Here is a 14873-nt window from a genome sequence, read left to right as displayed (position 1 = left end):
CTTTCCCTCCTTTATTTCAACCAGATGGCACCATTGCTTTCACATCTATCTCTAAAGCTGAACTCTTCGCTCAAACCTTTGCCAACCCTGGACGACTCAGGGCTTGTTCTTCCCTCTCCTCCACCTTCTGATTACTTCATGCTACCTATTAAAATTCTTTGCAATGCCCTCGCTAGCCTAAACCCTCGGAAGTCTTATGGACCTGATGGGGTCCCTCCTGTTGTTCTATGAAACTGTCCCTCCATGCTTGCAACTTGCCTGGTCAAACTCTTTCAACTCTATCTGTCAACATCTACCTTTCCTTCTTCTTAGAAGCATGCTTACATTCAGCCTGTTTCTAAAATGGGTGACTGTTCTAATCCTTCAAACTACCATCCTATTGCTTTCATTTCCTGCCTATCTAAAGTTTTTTAATCTATTCTCAACAGAAAGTTTCTTAAATATCTATCACTTCACAACCTTCTATCTGATTGCCAGTATGGGTTCCATCAAGGCTTTCCTTACTGAGTCTTGGTCATCCTCTTTTAGAGATTTTGGTGAAACTCTTGCTGTTGCCTTGGATATATCAAAAGCTTTTGATAGAGTGTGGCTCAAAGCTTTGATTTCCAAACTACCCTTCTATGGCTTCTATCCTCCTCTCTGTAACTTCATCTCAAGTTTACTTTCTGACTGTTCTGTTGCTGCTGTGGTAGATGATCACTGTTCTCCTAAATCTATTAACAGTGGTGTTTCTCAGGGTTCTGTCTTGTCACCCACTCTCTTACTATTCATCATCAAAAAGCTGTGAGCTTTGCTAAAGATTATTTCACAAAATAACGTTGTCACTAAGTGAAAGATCAACTTTGCTAGTAACTGAATTTACTTGAGGGCAAATAACCAGTTCTTCTTTACCACTGGATTTATAGGAATGCTGATGGGAATGAACAGGTCCCTATCCCTGTATGGATGCTGGACTAGTGGTAAATGCAGAAGCATCATCTCCTGTCTCTCCTTCTTCATCAGCTAACTCTGAGCTATCGCTTCCATCACCATTACTTGAGTTGCTCATAACAGAGGGGATGAAATCTTTATCAGAGCTTTCTTCATCAAATTGTCTACAATAGAATGATGAGACATTAATTTTCTGCAGACAGAAATATGAAAATAATTTGATAAATAACCTTTAAGTAATATATATATATATATATATATATATATATATATATATATATATATATATATATATATATATATATATATATATATATATATATATATATATTGGAACTTTGGTTTTCAAACTTAATTCTTTCCAGAATGCCATTCAAAATCTGAAATGTTAAAAAACAAACTATTTTCCCCATAGGAATCAATGTAAAATAGATTAATTCATTCTCAGACACCCATCCACCATGTGTTAGCGGGTAATGACTTACACTCACTCCCACAGATAAGATGACCGCTCCACAGCATCTCTAGCTTAGAATTTTTGTTTTATTCAGAAAGGATGGTTGTATTGAATGAACTCAGTAACACAGAAATCATCAAAAGATATTGTTTAGACCGTGTAGGTCTTTATCACCAATCTAGTGAGGGAAGCCTTACAGAGTGACACAGAGAGGAGCAATCCACTTACCACCAAAATTAAGGTGATCATAACACATAGACATCTTGCTGCTGGGAAAAGCTACTGGAAAAATGCAGTTGTGCATTAATGGTGGCATTGTGGGTTATAGAGAGCCACAGGAGGCTCAGGATAACTCCTGAGCACCAAACCTTGTTTGTTTACATAAAGGTTCTTCAACTTCTTCAATGGGATTACATTTAAATTATTTCAAAGATTGAATTACTGTCTTACCCTCTGTGTGTCTCCTCCAGATATATAAAAACAAAGGAAACTTTTATAGAAACTATAAATTAGTAATAAATGGCAGCTTTTGCTACTTCTTGTAGTATTTGAAATCAAGTAACTTTGTTTGAAACCCAAATTATGGTACGGCAACTGAAGCAGTTATGAGTTAAAATTTTTGTTTGAAAACCCAAGTTGTTTGAAAAGGGAGATATTCAGTAACCGAAGTTCCACTGTATATATATATATATATATATATATATATATATATATATATATATATATATATATATATATATATATATATATGTTCATTCTTTCCTTAGCATATATAATAAACTAAATGTGTAAATAAGTCAAAAAGTGTTATATATAAATACGTTTTGTCATTTTATTTACTAAGAATTCAATGGTACACAAGTGGTGCATGATGCAACAAAATAATTAAATATTCCAGTATGGTGAAATGGGCCACTGGTGGTGCAAAGTAGGAGTGGTCCACCACCAGTAACCTACAATGCAATTGGAGAAGAGAATATTGTGATACTATGTAGTAGGCCACCAGAGAGACACCACTTTTATGAATGCACATGAGTCATTGGGGGTTGAACAAAGGTACATACAGAATTTCCCCTCACAAGCTCCACTGGTAGTGGCATAAGAGTAGTGTGAAAAGTCTCGCAACAGAGGCAAGTCTTGCTGTTGCCTTAATGTGTTAAATAAGTTTAAATCACTTGATTTAAATAATTTGATATAAATCAAACCAGCCTTGGATGGCCTAGAATAAATAGGCAACCAATGGGGATGAATGGAGTGTTTGTTCTGCAGTGAAATCTTAAATGTGATGATAGTGATGGTGGTAATAGTAGTTAAGGACTGATAACATTGTGGTGAAGCATATAGTGACACTGTTTAAATCTCCTTTTCTTCCACATTCTACAGGAAATGGAGGGATGAGCACCACCCACACTGAAGACTTGGGAATAGGGAGTGGTGAAGGTGGTCCTGGAGGGGCACTGGTTGGGGGAGAGGGTAACCACGCCATTCCCAGTAACCATGATGCAAATTCCGGCTTTCCTCTTGAGCTCATTTCCCAAACCTACCAGCTGGACCTGCAGAGACCTCAGCCTGCCTCAACCTACTTAGGCTGATGAGTGTACCTTGTGAAATTTAATGTAACATAGTGCAAAGAGAGATGTATATAAATATATATTATATATCATATATTGTAATTAAAATTATATTTTTGCATCTATACTATTATTTTTCCTGTATATAATAAATTCTTCCCCGGTTCATATGAGAATAGTATTATGGTGTACTTACATCATTTATATTTTTTTAATTCAAATATGTGATGGGATAGCCTGAGCCACATATATCACTAACTCCTTCCTGCTGAGCCAAGGCAAGAGCCATTAATTTGTAAATGTGCAGTGCCCCACAGAAGTAGAACTGTGGACAGGACCGGTTTTAAGCCTATTTGACCAATTTTATCAAATTGGGCTCTGCACCTTAAGGGGCCCAGCGCCAGCAGTAACAGTTATCGCTTGAAGCCTTTTCTGTATTGTAAGAGGAATAAACCACTACTGAAAACATGAAATAAAGAATGAGAAATTATTATTCCTCACATTATTAACTTATTATGCATACTATATTATTTTGGTTAAAGATGAACATACTACACAAAATATAAACATACATAAATATTTACTTTGTAGAGTAGGAAACCCCATCATCAGTTTTCTAATTGGGCCCTGCAATTCCTAGCACTGCCCCTGACTGTGGAGCTCCAGATATAACTAAAATGGCAGAAACTAAGGGATGCTTAGACCAGTCAACAGCAATGTGTTCATGTTACCAACTTCGTAGGCACTGAGCATATGACTACCATTCTTCCACGTGTAGTGGGCTTGGTGGTGGTGGATACATAAGATGAGTCTTTGCAGGTTTCTTCATGTAGATTTATTTCTTGTGTCTTCATTTACAGATTCACTTTTATTATTACAGTAAAAGCCAAAGCTTCAAAGAAAATGACCAAAGATGCGGAGCAGCTAGCAAGCTCACTAGGGAAGTAAAATAAATCACCCTGAAGTTGTTAAAACATTTATTCATTTCAAAGACTTACATACTACCTTAATTCTGAGTTACAGTCATCTTGATTTTATATGTAAATGGAGAGCTTCACTGTGTGACTGATTAGCTTTCTCAAGCATGTTTTATAATTTGCAGCAGCAAACAAAGACATGCTACAGTAATACAGCACCTTCAGTAGACTCTCGCACATGGACGGGTGGCAGGGAGGGATGGTTTTAAGGCGTACATCAGCTGCTGTAGTGCAGCTGAGTGTGTGAGGAACTGTAGTTGTGTGGTGATGGATGGAATCAGTTCAGTCTGACTCAAAAAAAAAAACAGTGGTATTGCATAATAGCTGCTTGTTGTGGCAGCAAATCTTTTTATTGCCATGGTATGATATGTGGGTTCTGAGATTGTGGTAAGATTTTGAATAGAACATCTGCTTCAGAATTCTAAAATTAAGTCTTGCTGCTGCACTCATCACATTTTAAGCACCTATTACATATAAGTGGATGACAACAATCTACCATATATCTCAACATAATGATACCTACACATGGATAAAAAATTTCTGACAGCACCCATGAGTTATTGAGAAAAAATAATTCTTTCACATTACATGTTAATTTTGATTTGTGTGAGTACACATTACTTCTATGTAACAATATGGACTAAGGAATGGAATGACACTGGCACATTAGTGAAATTACTTCTCTTCTACTAAAGGATAAAGAAACTAAATTTGTTTTTAGAAAGAAAAGGGGAAAAGATAGAAAGAAACATCAAAAGTACTAAATGTCCTCTTGGTAAGCTGGAGCAGTGCTGGCCTGGGAAAGGGACTGGTCTTGTGTGAGATCTGAAACCTGAGGAAAATATTTGTTATAATAGTCATAATACAGAAACATACACTATAGTAGTTCCTGAACATAGGCAGTGTATGTATGTATGTATGTATGCACTTTTGACACCTGTTCCAAAGAACTGCCCCCCTTACCCAAATTGTGAAAGGATTCTTGACTGACTGCCTCACAAGTGGATAGATAACTGGCAAATATAAGAGATGATCATGATTACAGTAAGATTGAGAGTGACAACTGGTGTTTGGTAACTGCTTTGACTGAAACCTTAGTATTCCCAAATCAATGTAACTAACTGTCACTTCACATCATGGTCACCCACATCCAGACCCACCATGAGTATAATGCCAAGGATTTTCCCAACCCTAACAAAAACGTTCAAGATAAATTTGGAATATATGTCAAGTGAGAACAACATACATTTCAGAGAGCTTCCAGACAGCACTAAGTTCTCCTCACAAATGGATTTGTCCATATTTGAGTTAAGCTTGCTGCCAGTTACTACTCATTCACATAAAACCAGCTGCCTCTAGGAGGCATACCAATATGGTACCTGTGAATTCCCATCACCACTTGGAGAACAGGAAAACAACAAAGGGCAGCTCAAATCCCTAGTCCAGCACTATCCTTGGGTAGATGATCTCATCTGCCAATCCTCACCTTTGAAGAGACCACATACCACCACCATTCTATCACCATAAAAAGTGTGGTACTGTACTGGCTCTTACCTGTATTTGCTTATGTTGTATAAGTGAAAATATGTGCACTTTGAAAAGAATAAAATGATGAAAATGATTTAACTACAACTGATGACTCAGACTATGAATAAAATTATCATTATTAATATTATTATTATTATTATTTTTTTTTTATCTAGGAGGGGCACTGGCCCAAAAAAAAAAAAAAAAAAAAAAAAAAAAAAAAAAAAAAAAAAAACACTGAGGTGCCGGTCCCTGTACATAGTCAAAAGCGTTAGTAAAATATACAGGATAAGTGTCTTATAACCTCCTTCTTGAAAGAATTAAAGTCGATAAGTGTCTTATAACCTCCCTCTTGAAAGAATTAAAGTCATCCGAAGGTGGAAATACAGAAGCAGGAAGGGAATTCCACAGTTTACCAGAGAAAGGGATGAATGATTGAGAATACTGGTTAACTCTTGCATCAGAGAGGTGGACAGAATAGGGGTGAGAGAAAGAACAAAGTCTTATACAGCAAGGCTGCAGGAGGAGGGCAGGCATGCAGTTAACAAGATCAGAAGAGCAGTTGGCATGAAAATAGTGGTAGAAGATAGCAAGAGACAACAATGCGGCAATAAGAAAGGCTGAAGACAGTTAAGTTAGAGGAGGAGTTAATAATATGAAAAGCTTTTGATTCCACCCTGTCTAAAAGAATGCTATGAATGGAACCCCCCCATACATGTGGAGCATAATCCATACATGGATGGATAAGGCTGCTGTACAGAGTTAGTAGTTGCAGTGGTGAGAAAAACTGGCTGAGACGACTCAGAATGCCTAACTTCATAGAAACTACTTTAGCTACAGATGAGATTTTGTGAAGTTTCCAGTTTAGATTATAAGTAAAGGACAGACCGAGGATGTTCAATGTAGAAGAAGGGGGCAGTTGAATGACATGGAAGAAGAGTGGATAGTTGTCTGGAAGGTTGTGTTGAGTTGACAGATGGAGGAATTAAGTTTTTGAGGCATTGAACAATACTAAATTTGCCTTGCCCCAATCAGGAATTTTGAAGAGATCAGAAGTCAGGCATTCTATTGCTTCCCTATGAGAACTGTTTACTTCCTGAAGAAGAAAAGATGTGGAAAGTGCAGGATGTTATCATCAGCATAGGAGTACACAGGACAAGAAATTTTGTTTAGATTGATGAATAATAGGAAGAGAGTGGATGACAGGACAGAACCCTGAGGAACAAATGAAGAAGCAAAGTTATTGGAGATGTTTTTGGCTAGGTGCTAGTAGTCACAAGGGGAGTTAGATCTTGAAAGATTTCAACACCTTCTATTAATGAAGGAGTTTTTGGCTAGTTGAAAAATAGACTTAGCACGATTCTGGGCAGAAATATAAAGTGCATGAGATTCTGGTGATGGAAGGTTCAAGTGCCTTTTGTGGGCCACCTCTCTATCATGTATAGCATGAGAACAGGCTGTGTTAAACCAAGGTTTCAAAGGTTTAGATTGAGAGAAAGTGAGGAATGTATGTCTCCATGCCAGACACCATCACCTCAGTTATGCACTCAGCATACAGAGATGGTTCTCTGACACAGAAGCAGTAGTCACTCCAAGGAAAATCAGCATAATACCTCCTCAGGTCCCCCCAACTAGCAGAAGCAAAGTGCCAGATGCACCTTTGCTTTGGAGGATCCTGAAGAGGAATTGGAGCAATAGGACAAGATACAGATATGAAATTGTGATCAGAGGAGTCCAATGAAGGAGACAGGGGAACAGTATAAGCAGAAGGGTTATATGTTAGGAAAAGATCAAGAATTACTATTAATATTTCTATTATTATTAATATTTCTATTTAATCTTTTATTAGTCAAAAAGGATGTTCACAGGTAAAAAAAAAAAAGGGGGGGGGGAAATGGAAGTTGCTTCTCCCACAAAAAGTAAACTAGGAAAAAGGTTTCCAAAATGGAGAAAAATATCCTGATACTCTTGTACAGGTTAAATCTTGCATTAGTGAGATAAACAGTATAAGGGTTTAAGTAGAAAGTCTTGTGTAGTGAGGCCATCACTGCTTAACAAAATTTTTACTTTCTTGTCTTTGTTCAGTAAATGTTATTTCCTAATTGTCTTTATCTAGAAATCAAAGAAAATTACAATTATTCCCTTTAAACTTTTTTTTTTTTTTTATCTAGACAGCAGTGTTTTGAAACTAACTTGCTAAACTTGCTAACTTGCTAAAGATCCAGACTATATGTCATCCATTGCACCAGTGCCACATTGCTCTGAGCTCCATGTACTCACTCCTCCAAAGAGAGAGCAGCAGTTTTTAGAAAGGAAAAACAGTTCAGAAGATGAAATAATTTCAGAGGCAACTGAGGAGAGAAACCCTTACTGCCCCAATCGAAATGATGTCAATGACCTGATCAGAGATTTTGGTCCCATAAAGTCCAATGCCAAGTTTTTGATGTTTGACTCAAGCAGTGGAATTTGTTAGATGAAAGTGTGAAAATATCAGGTCAGAGAAAGCATCACCAGCATTTTTCAAGCTTTTTTACTTATCAAGATGGGCTTTGTTTTTTACCACAATGTGACTGGTCCGTTTGAGGGAAATGGAATTGTCTGTAACTGCAACAAGTGGTGCCTTTTCATTGACAGCTCATGCAGAAGCCTCAGAGCAGTGCTGATTCGTAATAGGAACATGTATCCGTCTCTTCCCATCACTCACTTTGTTAATCTCAAAGAGGAACATAAGTATCAAGATCTTGCTAGATGCCTTGAAATATGAAGAGTATGGTTGGGAGGTTATCAGAGACTTCAAAATGATGGCCTTCATGGTCCTTTGGGACAGCATGAACACTGTGGCACACTACCACCAGAGGGACTGGCCAATGCGGATTGAGTTTAGTATCAGGAGGAACGTCAAATGGGAGCCATTGTTGGACCCCAGAAAGGTACTGTTTCCTCCACTGCACTTAAAATTGGGCCTTATAAAACAATTCGTCAGAGCTCTAGATGAGGAGTGTGCTGCTTTCAAGTATCTCCAAGATTTCTTCCCTAAGCTGTCTGTGGAAAAAGTGGATGCTGGTGTCTTCATCAATCCACAAATAAAGATCATGGAGTGTAAGGAGTTCCCAAGAAGCTCACTAAGATGGAGAAAGCGGCATGGAACAGCTTTGTTGCAGTGGTTCTTGGCTTCTTGGGGAATCACAAAGCCCAAAACTATGTGGAGCTTGTTGAGACCTTGGTGAGAAACTAAGGCCAGATGGGCTACAGGATGTCCCTCAAAATCCATATCCTAATCAACTTGATAAATTTAAGGAGAACATAGAGGCGTACTCCAAGAAGCAAGGCGAGTGCTTCCACAGGATATACTGGACTTTGAATATCACTACTAAGGGTCATATAATGAAAACATGATGGGAGACTATATATATATTTACAGTATAAGCATAAATCGTGGAAAACTACTCATTTCTAATATTTTATCACATCACTTGTGTAATCCTAGAATAAATAATGCTACTTTTGTATCATATGTCATTTGTTTCTACTTTGTGCAAATGAGAGTTGAAATTTGCCACTTTCTCCTAATGGGAATAGGTAAATTTCATAAATATCATTATCCTGGACACAAAAGCAAAGTTAGAAATAAATATTACCATTTTCTGTTTTCTAGGCATATGCAAATAGAAAATAACAGTTGTTACCCAAGGTCAAAAATTGTGCTACACAGTGTAATCTAATGGTGATGGGCATTATCAATTTAATGAGTGGATGAACCAGCAAGGATTCAGGACCACAGTTCTGAAATCCCAGACTCATGCCTTTATGAGTCTGCTCCAAATATTGTGCAGTAAGTTACACTTGAGAAGTGATCAGACACACTTGAGGGTCAGCTGCAGTCCCACCTCAGCTACCACACAGCAGTTGCTCTCTCTCATCCTTACCACTATTCAGAGGAACATTCCACCCAAGATTCCAGTTGTACCTAAATAAGTTTCAGCCCTGTATAAGTGCTCAACCAAGTCATAGGTCCATTTTCCTATAAGGTAAATTTCATATTTATAGCCTGGCACTAAATTATTCATGCTAATCTGCCATGCTGATCCTTCAAACCAGATCCTTGCCAGTAACTTAACTTGTGCCCACTGTATGTGCCTCTAGAATACAGTGCCTAGGTGCTGGTGAAGAAATGGAGCAATAATGGATGTGAGGATGTGCCTCACCACACACATGCTGGTGGGGAGGCAGCAGAATGTTTAACAACAGCTTACATGGTATCAAGTGACAATTAAAGGTATATCCCCAGCTTACAGCAAAATAACTAAAAAAAAAAAAAACTAAAATTTTGGGGTGCCCCACCACCATGTTTGTGGTGAGGCACATCGTCGCATCCGTGATTGCTCCATTTCTTCACCAACGCACTCAGAGTCTTTTCATTTCCAATATTTATGTGGCTTATTTTTCAATTTGTTTCACCATTTTAGTGAAACTCTAACACTTGTACTATGTAATTGTGTCCTGTATATTTTCCATCAACCATCACCTCAGTTGAAGACTTTGTTTAAAACAAACACAGCCATTTTGTTAGCTGAAGCAAGGAGCAGTCACAAAAGACAACTTTCTCTCATGTAATTCATTATGTCAAATACTGAATCCATTACTCTATGCTTTCAAAACATATGAGGGATTAACCTAAATTTTCATGTAGTTATTTTCTCTTGGCAGATTTTTTTAGACCAAGAAGGGACAAGTTGCCAGTTTGTGCAAAGTGATCACATCGGTGGGAATTCTAATTGTGAATGTTACTGACTGTACATATAGTACAGTCAGCACAATGGAAATCTTTATACTAAGAGAGTCAGCACAATGAAAATCTTTATACTAAGAGAAATAGGTAAATAAAATGTAAAAATGTCATTTGCTAGGTTTTTATCATCACTTTATGCACAACTCAGTATCTAGTCATGTTGTCCTTTGCCTTAACCACTTTCTCCAATCCTGTAGGCATGGATTCAGCGAGATTCTGGAAGTATTATGTGTCCATGGTTATCCAGAACTTCTTCAGGAGCTCTTGCAAATCATTGATGTTGCTCAGTTGTGATGCCTGCACTTTCTTTTCATGTGATTCCAGGCATTCTCAACTGGACTGAGGTCTGGGGAATTTTCAGGGCATTCCAAAACATTGATCTTGTGGTTCCTCATAAAATTCTTCAAGCCAGAAACCTATGGGTAGGGGCACCACCATGCATGAAATGCTTGCATTTGTGGATATGAAGAAATGGGAATAGATGCTCCTTTAAAACATCAATATAATTATTTCTCCTTATAGTGGTGTTATTTAGTATGAAACATAGACCTGCCCTGCTCCTATTTCCACTGAATGAACCTCACACCATGATGCTATCTAGGTGTTTGACAATCTTGACTGTAAACCTTGGATCATACTGTGACACATTTTTAGGGTGACAGAGGAGCTTTGAGGTACCCTTAGCCAGCTGGAATGTGCTCTCATTGCTGAGCATGACCTCTTTTCAGTCATCAAAAGTCTAGTCCTTATATTTCTTGCAGAAAAGCAACCTCTTCTGCAAGATCATTGTCCTTGGAGTTTTCTTGGTGACATGACGAAAAAGTAAATTAAGGTCTCTGCAGGCTGTTGGATCATATGGATGGCAACATCCTGGAGTACCTCTGGGTGTTTTTAATTCTGTGGCTGTTAATGAAGGATCAGATATTAATTCTCTCTTTAATATCTAATCTGTCCTTAGTGAAGTCTTCAGTTTCCCTCCTAAGCCCTCTCTTTTGGGAGTCATGCCATGCTGCAATGTTGCTGCTGACCACTTGAGCAGGTAAAGAGCCAGTCTGGACACCTTCAATTCAGCTGCTATGTGAATTGCTGATATGCCCTGCTCTAGTAAGGTCAAAGTAAGGTCTTGTCCTCCATACTGAGCTTCTTTATGATCCATCATCAGCAAGATGGGTAGATTTATGGGGGGGGAGGAGGGGAGCTTGTGAAAAAAAGTCTCTCTGAAGTGACTTATGCCTGAGCACTAGTGGCTCACTGAGCCAAATCAGTGCATGGTGTGGGGAGGGATGCCAGGAGTTGCCACATAACCACAAGCCTCACCCAATACTTGTTATTCAGTAGTCTAACACAAGCAAAAAAAAAAAACTTTACATGGATTTTTGTGTAAAGATTTTCATTGCAGAAGTTTTGTAAAGATTTTCATTGTGCTGACAGTATATAATCTTTTAAAACAGCCATAGACTGAAATACACACTAAAAAAAACATCTGAGATTTTCACATTCAGATATACTCGTATTGCACCACATCATGTGTCTTTGTTTACATTGCAGTGTCATGAGAGAGAGAGAGAGAGAGAGAGAGAGAGAGAGAGAGAGAGAGAGAGAGAGAGAGAGAGAGAGAGAGAGAGAGAGAGAGAGAGAGAGAGAGAGAGAGAGAGAGAGAGAGAGAGAGAGAGAGAGAGAGAGAGAGAGAGAGAGAGAGAGAGAGAGAGAGAGAGAGAGAGAGAGACTGTTCATCCACCTGTCCATCTTCCTATCTACTCATCTATCCATCCATCCATCCATCCATCTATCCATCTGTCCATCTATCCACTCATCCATCTATTTGAGAAACAGTTTGGAAACACTGTTTGCAAACAATCTTTCTTGGTGTGGACAGATATTGTAAAACTTGGAATATGATTTTAGATGGAAATATATGGGGGGTTTCACTGATACAACTTTATTAGAAAGAGTGGAGTCAAATTTTTTTTGTCATTGACTCCTTTACCTGTCATCAAAGTATCACTCACCACTGCAGTGTTACATAAACTGCTATCTTCAGTCATAATTTCCACTTTTACTGTTCTTCTGAAATTGTTAACTGCATGCCTCTTCCCACTCTTGCCTCTGCATGAAACTTTCTGTCCACTTTCTCCCTTATTCTGTCTACCTTACTAGTGCAGGAGTTAACTCGTGTCATCACCTTTTCATCCCTTTCATGAATAAACTTTGGGACTTTGCTGTTTCTGTTTATTCTCACTCCTATGACCTGAATGGTGTCAAGAGAGGAGTATCAGGAAATCTCTAGAAGAAAACATTTGGATATCTATCCTAATTATATATATATATTTTTTTTTTCTGGGGGGGTGGGGGGCTCCAACAGTTGAACAGTATTTTTTCCTCTATTTATTGTGTCCTTGGCCAACCTCCTTCACATGAAGAAAAATCTAAACTCATAGGTCATCATGACACTTTTACCCCAAATACTAGCCTGGATAGGCTATACCATTTTACAAATTAAACTGAATTAAAAAATACATGCCAAAATAAAAATTGCTCAGCATTCAATCCTAGAAACTGCAAATTATCAAAGTATTTAGAAAGAAAATAAATATAAAAACACAAAACAAACCCCTGAGGCTGATGAGTTCAACAGATCATCTGCAGAGATGTCCCCTAAATCTTCTTCAATGTCTTCCTCAACTTCTTCCTCCACTTCCTCTTCATCATCCTCTTCATCATGACCATCTTTCTCACTCAAGGAAGAGAAATCATCCTCATAGTGTTTATCCTCACCTGGAAGCAAAAAGATAAGATAAAGTAAAAATTAAATTAGCATCTCAGAGATGATATGGTAACAAATGAATGAGGGATTTTCAACATTAAAAATATCAATAGAAATCAATGTGAGTGCACATAATGTAATTCTCTTTGAATATCAACACTGCTGGATCAAATTTAAACATTCTCATGCCAAATTTTAACAATTCTTCTTTCACTGTCTTATAGAAAGCACAAGCAGAATCACTGAGTAGATGCATATTATCTTCTTTAACTTTAATATTCTTTCCCTATAAAATATGCTTCAAGGTTAATTTCCTGTCCTTGTAAAAATGCTGCTTTTACATCAAGTGTATGACTTATTAATCCTTTCACTGTAGATGTAGCAATCCTCAAAGCCTTCTTACAACATGCTGAGGACTTGGAGTCAATACTTCTTTCAAGCTTCTCTTCCAGTCTGTCTTTTACAATGTTAGCCTACTTAGTTTGGTTTTCTGTAAAAATCCACCTGACTGATATAGTATAATGGTCTTCCCATTCTATTACTACAAATACTTCATTCTTTTCCAATTTCTCAATCTTTTTTTTTTATTTCTATTGATTTCTTATCATGATTTCACCTTTCATTTCTCTGATCTAAGTTACATTTTTCATGAAATCCATCAAAGTTTCTTGGCCATTTCCTTCATTATGATAGTTATTACAATCATTATATTTTCCTGATGCTTTGCATGCTCTACCAGTAATCTTAACATTAATCTTTTTATTACAGACTGTCAGTGCCATCTTGTATCTTTTCCTTATTCTTGGTACAACTTTATGTCACTCTAAGTCTCCCTTGTTACCAGCTCCAGCAACTCTTTTCTCTTTATTATTGATGCTTTCACTTTCCACACTATCATCACTCTTCTGTTGAGTGATCTGGCTTACTGGTTCACTGATGTTCTGATACAAATGTATTGTGATAGGGGCCTTTTAGGCCTTTTACATTCATCAGATTTTATGAACTCCTCTCTCGCTTTACAGAGGGGCCTCAAATTCTCTGCCAAAATATGTGATGATAAGTTCTGTAGTGCTGGAGGATTGCTATCTACTATGTTAGGACAATTTGGGGTACAACTAAACACTAACTTATTGGGAGAAAAATTGTAATTATTATGTAGGACACTCCTACTGATCATAGCCCAAGCCAATGCAGTTTTGATACAGCACTGAGTCTTTTTTTTTTTTTTTTTTTGACATGTTACCTTTCAAACCTCCATTTAATTGTTCACAAACCTCATTACTCCAAAGGCTTTAATTTCAGCAGTAGTGCACATTTTGTTGAAACTTCCACTCATATTTTTGATGTCATTATTATTAAATTGTCTGTCATTGTTGGTCAAGATCTTCCTCAGCACTCTGAACAGTATTACCCAGTTCCTCACTGCTATATCTATGACCAGAAGCTTCTGGCCAATGACACATTCAATACTGGTCTGAAAAATGCTTTCTTTGTTATGACCCTACAAAGCCTGTCTCCACAGGTCACTACCAACACTGCCATCAGCTGCCACTACTCTTGAATCAGCTTCCTTAGGCTACACCCTATACTAGTGTGGGGCAGATACAGATGAGTCTAGGCTACTCATAGGCCAGCTAAAGCCTCAAGGTTGCCATCTCTGCCTCTACTGCACAGGAAATATAACAAAAAAAAAAAAAAAATAAAAATAAATAAATAAATAAATAAACTCACCCACCAAGCTGAAAAAGACATAAGTCACATTCTAGGAGGTAAGGTAGTAACAGGTGTCACACAACAACACACAATATCATGAGGACAAAATCTGCCCACAAACAGCAAGGCCTCCCACTGTCCACAG

The 14873-nt window shown here is 37.7% G+C and overlaps 2 protein-coding genes across 8 annotated transcripts in view; one reads left to right on the top strand and one right to left on the bottom strand.

Annotated features, from left to right (window-relative positions):
* LOC135113199 (uncharacterized) overlaps positions 1–3079 on the top strand; it is a 52772-nt gene extending 49693 nt beyond the window's left edge. For 4 of the 6 annotated variants that reach the window (XR_010274749.1, XM_064028332.1, XM_064028333.1 and 1 more), the window contains one exon: positions 2771–3079. Coding sequence is in view for 3 of the 6 variants with exons in the window: in XM_064028332.1 (XP_063884402.1) it covers positions 2771–2979 (209 nt within the window). In the remaining 3 variants the exon portion in view is untranslated. The remainder of the gene's footprint in view (positions 1–2770) is intronic. The other 2 variants (XR_010274750.1, XR_010274748.1) reach the window with 1 other exon arrangement.
* Positions 3080–3918: 839 nt separating this feature from the next.
* The window catches only part of LOC135113200 (centrosomal protein 43-like), a 155151-nt gene continuing 144196 nt past the window's right edge, over positions 3919–14873 (bottom strand). For both annotated transcript variants that reach the window (XM_064028337.1, XM_064028336.1), the window contains 2 exons: positions 12863–13026; positions 3919–4767 (listed from right to left, as the gene is read on the bottom strand). In XM_064028337.1, coding sequence (XP_063884407.1) covers positions 4696–4767; positions 12863–13026 — 236 coding nt within the window. In that variant the 3' untranslated portion in view covers positions 3919–4695. The remainder of the gene's footprint in view (positions 4768–12862; positions 13027–14873) is intronic.

Source organism: Scylla paramamosain, chromosome 25, assembly GCF_035594125.1.
Source record: "Scylla paramamosain isolate STU-SP2022 chromosome 25, ASM3559412v1, whole genome shotgun sequence".
NCBI lineage: Eukaryota > Metazoa > Arthropoda > Malacostraca > Decapoda > Portunidae > Scylla > Scylla paramamosain.
This window is presented reverse-complemented; position numbering and strand designations above follow the sequence as displayed.